We start from the raw sequence: 12181 nt of genomic DNA, 5'->3' as shown, positions 1-12181 counted from the left end.
GAATGAAATACAACTGTTCACGAACAGAAGATTGTATTTGACTCATGCTGCATACGCAATGACAGTTATGCCTACTACTACTATTAAAGTTGTTTGCATAAAATGCACCGTGAACATTCACACATTTGCCCTGTGATAGGCTACAATTTATCTCCATAAATACAATTTTCTCAATTCTGCGCATATATTTTCACTTACTTACACCAATTTGCTCGATCAATATTATGATCACATATTTTACATTTACATTTGTAAACTGTAAACTCTTTTCCAATTGTCTATGAATTCTATATTATTTAGCGGACACCATCTCGACAGCCAGCCATTGAGTGAACACAATCTACTAACTATCTCATCACTCTGGTGAACAGGAAGGGGGCCAGAGCAAATTACAGTGCCTGACATCGTACTTGCGAGTTCACACACCTCTTTAAAGTTAATTTTAGTGATCTCCGACTGGCAGAGTCGAACATCATTAGTGCCGACGTGAATAATAATCTTAGAGAATTTACGATTAGCATTAGTCAGCACTTTTAAATTTGCTTTGATGTCAGGCACTCTGGCTCCCGGCAAACATGTGACTATGGTGGCTGGTGTCTCTATTTTCACGTTCCGTGTGATCGAATCACCAATTACTAGGGCACAATCAACAGGATTCTCAGTGGGTGTTTCACTGAGTGGGGAGAACCTGTTTAATGTAAACAGAACGGTAGAGCGGTGTTTTGTCCCGCAACTACAGCGTCTCACCGTCACCCAGTTGCCCTGCTGCACGGGCTCTACTTCAGCTGTAACCGAACCATGTACAGAGTTCACTAAGCTAGTCGCATCCAAAGCAGTATCTAAAGCCCTTGCATTCTTACTATCCTCGATTAAAGTTTGGATGCGTGTCTCTAGTTCTGAAATCTTCCCCGTCAGCTTTACTATCTCCCTGCATTTATCACATGTAAACCCTGTGCTGACAGAGAAGGATATGCTATACATGTTGCATGAGGTGCAGGTGACAATAAGAGGAGAAGATGACATGACTTACCGTGTTTGTTGACTGATCCTACTCACCTAAGTTGTTTGATGGACTCGTAAAAGGCGCGAGCGCGTGCGAAAAAATTAAAATAAATAAAGAGCACGCGGATGGTACGCTAACAGGTTAGGGAATTACTGGCGTGTTGTGCTAGCAATAACGATTTAGTTTGAAGCTAGCTATGTCAGGTTAATGTGTGATGTTGAGTAAGTTATATTTAGCAGTATAAACAACAAGGAATGATAGTAAATAATGATTCAAAACAGGAAGATATACAAAGCTTTTCAGACGCACACCAACGCAAACAGAAGCAGCGAGGCAGACAGGAGCAATCCAATCTCTCTGTGTTTGCAGGATCTGGTTCACTCTCTCCTTTATGTTTGCAGGATCTGGTTCACTCTCTCTCCTCTGTGTTTGCAGGATCTGGTTCACTCCCTCTCTCTGTGTTTGCAGGATCTGGTTCACTCTCTCCTTTATGTTTGCAGGATCTGGTTCACTCTCTCTCTCTGTGTTTGCAGGATCTGGTTCACTCTCTCCTCTGTGTTTGCAGGATCTGGTTCACTCTCAGGCCAAACAGGAGGCAGTCTTGCTTCACGAGAAGCTCCTGGATCTGGAGAACCGCAGAGACGCCCTGCTGACTGAAGACCGGAACATGGGCTCTCCACAAGAGGAGAGGGAACGCCTCTTTAAACAGGTCTCAGCTATTATATTTCATTACATTTAGTACATTAAAAGATTTTAACGGACGTGAACATGACTGTTCTTTTGCTGGTTTAGGTGAAAGAAAACAACCAGGAAATAGCCAGCATGGAACGGCAGTATGTATTCATAAACCATATGCATGTTTGTTTTGGTCAAGCTTGAATGTTCACTTGAGTACACGCTCTCAGTTGGTTTGTAGATCCACAAATGCATGCTTCAGTCATTATGGTGTTGTATGCAAATGTTGTATTTACTTATACACAGTGTGTCTTATGATCAGTACATAAACAAGACTAAAATGAATATGCTGTTTTTATGTAGACTGTCAGAGGTACGTGAGAAAATTAGCAATCTCACCGAAGAGATGCGGCAACTAGATGCCGACATGGAGGAACATCAAGGTGATTTATATAAAATTATCCTAAATATGAAAATGCATTCAGTTTGTGATGATCATAGACTGTTGATTTAGAGAGAAAGGAATGGGGAAAATAGTAGAAGACTTAACTTGATCAGTTTTTAATGTATGTTAAGCATTTCAGTTAAATATTGTTCATTGTAAACCGATTTAACAGCAAACATGTTTCTGATATTCAGGACAACAACAAATTGCTCATAGAAATCTCCAGATATGATAGTTAGTTCACAAACTGAGACTTTGGTTATTAATAATAATAATAATAATAATACTGTCTCAGAATGACGTGCACGTTTCTGAACACCGAATAGGCTTCGTTGGTGTAAATGTGTGTGTGGTGTCCTGTATTATTTTCAGTTGCTCTGGTTTGAATTCTCAGTTACAGCAGTGTTTATAGCACATCAAGCTTTTTTTAATTCAAAACATGAAGGGAAATTGATTTTAAGGCTTTAATGTACCAACTATAATAAACTGAGTCTGGACATACGTTTTACTGTCGGCACAGGGGAACGAACTCAGAAGTACAAGGAGCTGCAGAAGAGAGAGGAGGAGATCGACGGTGAGTCTCACACACACACTGATGCTGCATGTTAGGGTTACACACACTCCTGTTGATCATTAGATGATGAGCTTGTGTGTTTCCACAGCGTATTTGAACACGTTTGAGGAGAATAAACATCAGGAGCAGCAGCTTATCAGAGACTCTCAGAGCAGTGTCGTGGCTTTACTGGAGCACTCCAGCAGGGTACACACACACACACCTCACACACACACACACACACACACACACACACACACCTCACACATCTCACCACACACTCCTCTCTGATCAGAGACTCTCAGAGCAGTGTCGTGGCTTTACTGGAGCACTCCAGCAGGGTACACACACACACACACCCCTCACGACATACACACACACCTCTCTCACGACACACACACACACCTCTCTCACGACACACACACACACCTCTCTCACGACACACACACACACCTCTCTCACGACACACATACACCTCTCGTTTCTCCCTCTGTAACATGCTAGAGTTTGAGTCATGACAGCGAGTGTGTGGTGTTTCTCAGAACATCAGTCGTCTTCATCAGCTGTCAGCCGTCACAGCGCAGGAGCTTCGGTCCATGCAGGACGATCTGAGCTTTAAAGAGACGGAGATGCAGAAGTCTCACAGCACCGCCAGAGGCCTTTCCTCAGGTTAGTTTTTCTCTCAATGTTGTGTGTATTTACCTGGAGATATATATACAAATGTGTGTGAGTAATGCAGGTTATGTGAGCAGTCTGGAGCTAAATAAATAGACTGAGATTCACAAATCACAAATAAATAAAACATTGTGATTAATTTCCATGAGTATGTGGACTCGTACTTGCCTGAGCTGTGGATCAGTAGTGACGCTCTTTCTCCTCTGGTAGTTGTTCAGGTTGAGGATTTTCTGTGAGCATCTCCGTCAAGTCACATTTATACAGCGCTTTTTACAGTTTCAGAGTGTTTCAAAGCAGCTTTACAGTGATAACAGGAAATGAATACAACAAAGATTGTTTTGGCTTTACAGCAGATTTAGAAGAAATTCATTGTCCAACTTAAGTAAATATTTGATTGATTTCTTTTCTGTTGTAAAAGATAACTAGAAAAAAAAGTTTGTTGAGACAAACTTTTAAGTTGGCTTGAGAAAGCCGGATCAGAGAGTTTGAAGAAGTTTAAAGTAGTTTGAAGTTTAAAGTTTGATAGATAGATTAGTTATAAAGTAAGAATAGTTAGAAAGAAAGAAAGAAAAAGATTAGTTAGAAAGAAAGAAAGATTAGTTAGAAAGAAAGATTAGTTAGAACTAAAGAAAGATTAGTTAGAAACTAGATTAAAAAGTTCGTCGAGACAAACTTTAAGTTGGCTTGAGAAAGCTGGACCAGAAAGTTTGAAGAAGTTTAAAGCAGTTTGGAGTTTAAAGTAGTTTGAAGTTTAAATTAGTTTAAAGTTCAAATTAGTTAGAAGTTTAAAATAGTTTAAAGTCTAAATTAGTTTGAAGCTTAAATTAGTTTAAAGTTTAAATTAGTCTAAAGTTTAAATTAGTTTAAAGTTTAAATTAGTTTCAAGTTTAAAGTAGTTTAAATTTTAAATTACTTTAAAGTTTAAATTAGTTTGAAGTTTAAATTAGTTTGAAGTTTAAATTAGTTTGAAGTTTAAATTAGTTTAAAGTTTAAATTAGTCTAATGTTTAAATTAGTTTAAAGTTTAAATCAGTTTGAAGTTTAAAGTAGTTTACAGTTAAAAAGTTGTTGGGGGTTTTCTAGTGGGTTGCTAGGGTGTTTTGGGTGGTTGTTATGGTGTTGCTAGGTGGTTGCTAGGGTATTCTTGGTGGTTGCTAGGCGGTTGCTAGGGTGTTCTGGGTGGTTGCTAGGTGGTTGCTAGGGTGTTCTGGGTGGTTGCTATGGTGTTGCTAGGCAGTTGCTAGGGTATTCTGGGTGGTTGCTAGGCGGTTGCTTGGGTGTTCTTGGTGGTTGCTAGGCGGTTGCTAGGGTGTTCTGGGTGGTTGCTATGGTGTTGCTAGGCGGTTGCTAAGGTATTCTGGGTGGTTGCTAGGGTGTTCTGGGTTGTTGCTATGGTGTTGCTAGGCAGTTGCTAGGGTATTCTGGGTGGTTGCTAGGGTGTTCTGGGTGGTTATGGTGTTGCTAGGCGGTTACTAAGGTATTCTGGGCGGTTGCTATGGTGTTACTAGGTGGTTGGTAGTTGTTACAGATGGTTACTATGGAGTTTTTATAGAGTTCTTAGCATGATCTTGGCATGATTTAGCACTTAACTAATTGCTATTAGCATGTAGCTATTCACTGCTAGCATGTGTAGCATGTTGGAAGTGCTGTTTGCTAGCATGAGTCAAAAGAGCCAAACCTCATCTCTATACGAAGTTCTGATGCAGAGATATAGGTCTTGTAAAACGGTTGCTAGGGTACTCAAGTTTGGTTGCTATGGAGTTGCTTGGGAGCTGGGAGCTTTAAACTTAAGAAGTTTAAAGTGGTTTGAAGTTTAAAGTAGTTTACGAGTTTTTGAGTTTTGCGTTTATAAGTTTAAATGAGTTTAGAGTTTGTTTAAATGAGTTTAGAGTGTGTGTGTGTGTTTACACACACACACACACACTCAGAGTTTATGAGTTTAGAGTTTATAAGTGTACAAGTTTTTGAGTTTAGTTTATAAGTTTAAATGAGTTTTGAGTTTATAAGTTTAAATTAGTTTACAGTTTATAAGTTTAAATGAGTTTACAGTTTATAAGTTTAAATGAGTTAAAGCTTAAGTTTGAAGTTTAAAGTAGTTTAAAGTTTATATTAGTTTGAAGTTTAATTAAGTTGGCTTGAGAGAGCCAACTTAGTGATATTGTACTTAAACTTATTATTATTATTAAGTTGGCTTGAGAGAGCCAACTTACTGAAATCCTATTTAAACTTATTAAGTTGGCTTGAGAGAGCCAACATATTGAAATCCTATTTAAACTTATTATTATTATTATTATTCTTCTGAGACTAAAAATTTCTATATCTAACTCCTCCTAGAGCTTTAACTCTACATACTCCAAACTCGGCTCAGACACTCAAACTGTTCTGACTAAGTGTGCTATCTATTTTCAGACTGATCGGACTTACGGTTTTCCTAAAAATGGCGATCAAAACTCGGAAAAACTCCCATTGACTTGCATTGGGGAGTTCTAAAAAATTCAAATCCAGATTCAAACTCACCAACCGACGAAAATTTAAATCTAAACACCTTGAAGACTAAACCAAACTGCCGTTCTATATACTATATGAGCCATTGAGACTCATTTAAATTAATAAACTCATCTATCTACTTCAAACTACTTTAAATTTTTTTTTAATCTATCTATCTATCTATCTATCTATCTATCTATCTATCTATCTATCTATCTATCTATCTATCGATCTCTTTTTAACTAATCTATCTTTCTTTCTAACTTATCCATCTTTCTTTCTTTCTAATTAATCTATCTTTCTCTCTTTCTAACTAATCCATCTTTCTTTCTTTCTTTCTTTCTTTCTTTCTTTCTAACTAATCTTTCTCTTTCTTTCTTTCTTTCTTTCTTACTAATCTTTTTCTTTCTTTCTAACTAATCTTTCTTTCTTTCTTTCTTTCTTGCTTGCTTGCTTTCTTGCTTTTTTTCTTTCTTTCTAACTAATCTTTCTTTTTGAGACTCATTTAAACTAATAAACTCATCTATCTATCTACTTCAAACTACTTTAAAGGTTTTTTTTCTATCTATCTATCTATCTATCTATCTATCTATCTATCTATCTATCTATCTATCTATCTCTCTTTTTAACTAATCTATCTTTCTCTCTTCCTAACTAATCCATCTTTCTTTCTTTCTTTCTTTCTTTCTTTCTAACTAATCTTTCTTTCTTTCTTTCTTTCTAACTAGTCTTTCTCTTTCTTTCTTTCTTTCTTTCTTTCTTTCTTTCTAACTAATCTTTCTTTTTTAGACTCATTTAAACTAATAAACTCATCTATCTATCTACTTCAAACTACTTTAAAGTTTTTAATCTATCTATCTATCTATCTATCTATCTATCTATCTATCTATCTATCTATCTATCTATCTCTCTTTTTAACTAATCTATCTTTCTTTCTAACTTATCCATCTTTCTTTCTTTCTAATTAATCTATCTTTCTCTCTTTCTAACTAATCCATCTTTCTTTCTTTCTTTCTTTCTTTCTTTCTAAGAAATCTAAATCTAAACACCTTGAAGACTAAACCAAACTGCCGTTCTATATACTATATGAGCCATTGAGACTCATTTAAACTAATGAACTCTAAACTCAAAACGTGTGTGTGTGTGTGTGTGTGTGTGTGAGAGAGAGAGAGAGAGCGTGTGTGTCTGTGTGTGAACAAAAACTCGTACACACTCATTTAAACTTATAAACTCTTAACTCAAAAACTTGTACACTTATAAACTCTAAACTCATATAAACTCTGAGTGTGTGTGTGTGTGAGAGAGAGTGTGTGTCTATGTGCGTGAGTGTGTGTGTGTGTGTGTGTGTGTGTGTGTGTGTGTGTGTGTGTGAGTTAATGAGCTTGTCTGTGTGTGTGTGAGTGAGTTAGTGAGTGTGTGTGTGAGAGAGATAGTGTGTGTGTGTGTGAGAGAGAGTGAGAGTCTGTGCGTGCGTGCTTGTGTGTGTGTGTGTATGTCGAAAATTTTAATCTAAACACCTTGAAGACTAAACCAAACTGCCGTTCTATATACTATATGAGCCATTGAGACTCATTTAAACTAATGAACTCTAAACTCAAAACGTGTGAACTCTAAACTCAAAACGTGTGTGTGTGTGTGTGTGTGTGAGAGAGAGAGAGCGTGTGTGTCTATGTGTGAGTGTGTGTGTGTGTGTGTGTAAACTCAAAAACTCGTACACACTCATTTAAACTTATAAACTTGTAACTCAAAAACTTGTACACTTATAAACTCTAAACTCATATAAACTCTGAGTGTGTGTGTGTGTGAGAGAGAGAGTGTGTGTCTGTGTGAGTGTGTGTGTGTGTGTGTGTGTTAATGAGCTTGTCTGTGTGTGTGTGTGTGTGAGTGAGTTAGTGAGTGTGTGTGTGTGAGAGAGATAGTGTGTGTGTGAGAGAGAGTGAGAGTCTGTGTGTGCGTGCTTGTGTGTGTGTATGTCGAAAATTTAAATCTAAACACCTTGAAGACTAAACCAAACTGCCGTTCTATATACTATATGAGCCATTGAGACTCATTTAAACTAATGAACTCTAAACTCAAAACGTGTGTGTGTGTGTGTGAGAGAGAGAGCGTGTGTGTCTATGTGTGAGTGTGTGTGTGTGTGTGTGTGTGTGTGTGTGTGTAAACAAAAATTCGTACACACTCATTTAAACTTATAAACTCTTAACTCAAAAATTTGTACACTTATAAACTCTAAACTCATATAAACTCTGAGTGTCTGTGTGTGTGTGTGTGTGTGAGAGAGAGAGTGTGTGTCTATGTGCGTGAGTGTGTGTGTGTGTGTGTGTGTGTGTGTGTGTGTGTGTGTGTGTGTGTGTGAGTTAATGAGCTTGTCTGTGTGTGTGTGAGTGAGTTAGTGAGTGTGTGTGTGAGAGAGATAGTGTGTGTGTGTGAGAGAGAGTGAGAGTCTGTGCGTGCGTGCTTGTGTGTGTGTGTATGTCGAAAATTTAAATCTAAACACCTTGAAGACTAAACCAAACTGCCGTTCTATATACTATATTAGCCATTGAGACTCATTTAAACTAACGAACTCTAAACTCAAAACGTGTGTGTGTGTGTGTGTGTGTGTGTGAGAGAGAGAGCGTGTGTGTCTATGTGTGAGTGTGTGTGTGTGTGCATGTGTGAGTGTATGTGCGTAAGTGTGTATGTGTGTGAGAGAGAGTGTGTGTGAGTTAGTGAGTGTGTGTGTGTGTGTGTGTGTGTGTGTGTGTGTGTGTGTGTGTGTGTGTGTGTGTGTGTGTGTGTGTGTGTGTGTGAGTTAGTGAGCATGTCTGTGTGTGTGTGTGAGTGTATGTCCGTGAGTGTGTGAGAGAGAGAGAGAGAGAGAGAAAGAGAGTGTGTGTGTGTGTGTGTGTGTGTGAGAGTGTATGTGTCTGTGTGTGAGTGTATGTGAGTTAATGAGCGTGTCTGTGTGTGTGTGACAGCGAGTTAGTGTGTGTGTGTGAGTGTGTGCATTTATGAGTGTATGTGCGTGTGTATGTGTGTGAGAGAGAGTGTGTGTGTGTGTGTGTGTATGTGAGTGAGTTAGTGAGCATGTCTGTGTGCATGTGTGAGTGTATGTCCGTGAGTGTGTGTGTAAGTGAGAGAGAGAGAGTGTGTGTGTGTGTAAGTGAGTGAGTGTGTGCATGAGTGTGGGTGTATGTGCATAAGTGTGTGTGTGTGCGTGTGTGTGAGAAAGAGTTAGTGAGCGTGTCTGTGTGTAAAATTTAAACTTAAAAATCATCTATCGATCTACTTCAAACTAATTTAAACTTTAAACTACTTTAAACTACTTTACACTTCAAACTACTTTAAACTTCAAAAACTACTTTACACTTCTTTAAACTTCAAACTAATTTAAACTTTAGACTAATTTAAACTTCAAACTAATTTAAACTTTAAACTACTTTAAACTTCAAACTTCTTCAAACTTTCTGGTCCGGCTTTCTTAAGCCAACTTAAAGTTTGTCTCGACGAACTTTTTAATCTAGTTAAGTTGGCTTGAGAGAGCCAACATATTGAAATCCTATTTAAACTTATTATTATTAAGTTGGCTTGAGAAAGCCAACATATTGAAATCCTATTTAAACTTATTAAGTTGGCTTGAGAGAGCCAACATATTGAAATCCTATTTAAACTTATTATTATTATTATTCTTCTGACCCTAAAAAAATCTATATCAAACTCCTCCTAGAGCTTTAACTCTACATACTCCAAACTCGGCTCAGACACTCAAACTGATCTGACTCGAGTTGCTATATCTTTTCAGACTGATCGGACTTACGGTTTTCCTAAAAATGACGATCAAAACTCGAAAAAACTCATTCAAAAACTCCCATTGACTTACATTGGGAGTTCTAAAAAATTCAAACCGACGAAAATTCAAATCAAAATACCTTGAAGACTAAACCAAACTGCCGTTCTATATACTATATTAGCCAATGAGACTCATTTAAACTAATAAACTCTAAACTATAAACACTTATAAACTAATTAACTTATAAACTCATGAATTCATAAACTTATGAACTCTTAAACTCATAAATTAATAAACTCTGAACTCTTAATCTCATTTAAACTTATAAACTCTAAACTGATTTAAACTTATAAACTCAAAACTCAAGAACTCATACACTTATAAACTCATCAATTTATACACTTATAAACTCTAAACTCAGACACACACACACTGAGTTTATGAGTGAGTGAGTGAGCGAGTTAGTTAGTGTGTGTGTGTGTGTGTGTGTGTTTGTGTGTGTGTGTGTCTATCTAACTTATTTATCTATCTGTCAAACTTCAAACTACTGTAAACTACTGTAACTTCAAACCACTATAAACTTCTTAAGTTTAAATCTTCCAGCTCCCAAGCAACTCCATAGCAACCAAACTCGAGTACCCTAGCAACCGTTTTGTAAGACCTATATCTCTGTATCAGAACATCGTATAGAGATGAGGTTTGGCTCTTTTGACTCATGCTAGCAAACAGCACTTCCAACATACTACACATGCTAGCAGTGAATAGCTACATGCTAATAGTGATAAGTTAAGTGTTAAATCATGCCAAGATCATGCTAAGAACTCTATAAAAACTCCATAGTAACCATCTGTGACAACTACCAGCCACCTAGTAACACCATATCAACCGCCCTCAATACCTTAGCAACCGCCTAGCAACACCATAGCAACCACCCAGAACACCCTAGCAACAGCCTAGCAACCTCCCAAAACAGCCTAGCAACCACCCAGAACACCCTAGCAACCGCCTAGCAACCACCCAGAACACCCTAGCAACCAACCAGAACACCCTAGCAACCACCTAGCAACCACCCAAAATACCCTAGCAACCGCCTAGCAACCGCCTAGCAATCACCCAGACCACCCTAGCAACCACCCAAAACAGCCTAGCAACCACCCAAAATACCCTAGCAACCGCCTAGCAACCACCCAAAAGACCCTAGCAACCACCCAAAAGACCCTAGCAACCACCCAAAATATCTTAGCAACCACCCAAAACGCCCTAGCAACTGCCTAGCAACCACCCAGAACACCCTAGCAACCACCCAAAATACCCTAGCAACCGCCTAGCAACCACCCAAAAGACCCTAGCAACCACCCAAAATATCCTAGCAACCACCCAAAACACCCTAGCAACCGCCTAGCAACCACCCAAAAGACCCTAGCAACCACCCAAAAGACCCTAGCAACCGCCTAGCAACCACCCAAAAGACCCTAGCAACCACCAAAAATATCCTAGCAACCACCCAGAACACCCTAGCAACCACCTAGCAACCGCCTAGCAACCACACAAAAGACCCTAGCAACCGCCTAGCAACCACCCAAAACACCCTAGCAACCACCCAAAATACCCTAGCAACCGCCTAGCAACCACCCAGAATACCTTAGCAACCACCTAGCAACACCATAGCGACCACCCATAACATCCTAACAACCGCCTAGCAAAAAACTTTCCGGTCCAAACTTTCTCAAGCCAACTTAAAGTTTGTCTCGACGAACTTTCGCATCTAGTTATTATTATTATTATTATTCCGAGACTAAAATTTCTATATGAAACTCCTCCTAGAGCTTTAACTCTACATACTCCAAACTCGGCTCAGACACTCAAACTGATCTGACTCGCGTTGCTATATCTTTTCAGACTGATCGGACTTACGGTTTTCCTAAAAATGACGATCAAAACTCAGAAAAACTCCCATTGACTTACATTGGGGAGTTCTAAAAACATTTGAATCCAAACTGCCGTTTTCACACACACAGACTCCAAAGGGCCTGACAGCCCTGCGTCTCTCCCTCTCTCTCTCCCTCAGAGGATTTATATTATCAAGCAACCAATAAGTAATGGCCTAAAATCTTCATAGCCACACCATAGCAACCAGTTTCAGCACCCTAGCAACCACTAAGAGCTCCCTAGCAACCACCCTAAACCAAAAAAATTTTTTTTTTACATTTTTTTGTATTTTTTAACGCAATATTACACTCGTGGCCTTGCGATATTGCTCCATGCTTGTGCCTATTCGGCCATAGGCACGAGGCCGCAGGCCGAGTGCCGTACTGAAGGCACTCGTTATTAAAGATTTTAAGAACTCTATAAAAACTCCATAGTAACCATCTTTGACAACTACCAACCACCTAGTAACACCATAGCAACTACCAAAAATACCTTAGCAACCATCTTGAACACCCTAGCAACATCTAGAAATGCTCTAGTAACCACCAAATATACCCTAGCAACCACCCAGAACACCCTAGCAACTGCCTAGCAACCCCCCAGAACACCTAGCAACTGCCTAGCAACCACCCAGAACACCTAG

At 38.7% G+C, this 12181-nt stretch overlaps 1 protein-coding gene across 2 annotated transcripts in view; it reads left to right on the top strand.

Annotated features, from left to right (window-relative positions):
• The window catches only part of ift74 (intraflagellar transport 74), a 108223-nt gene that overhangs the window by 41985 nt on the left and 54057 nt on the right, over positions 1–12181 (top strand). For both annotated transcript variants that reach the window (XM_084113354.1, XM_084113355.1), the window contains 6 exons: positions 1569–1712; positions 1796–1836; positions 2042–2121; positions 2644–2697; positions 2786–2883; positions 3219–3345. In XM_084113354.1, coding sequence (XP_083969480.1) covers positions 1569–1712; positions 1796–1836; positions 2042–2121; positions 2644–2697; positions 2786–2883; positions 3219–3345 — 544 coding nt within the window. The remainder of the gene's footprint in view (positions 1–1568; positions 1713–1795; positions 1837–2041; positions 2122–2643; positions 2698–2785; positions 2884–3218; positions 3346–12181) is intronic.

Source organism: Abramis brama (assembly GCF_963993115.1).
Source record: "Abramis brama genome assembly, chromosome: 5".
Lineage (NCBI taxonomy): Eukaryota > Metazoa > Chordata > Actinopteri > Cypriniformes > Leuciscidae > Abramis > Abramis brama.
This window is presented reverse-complemented; position numbering and strand designations above follow the sequence as displayed.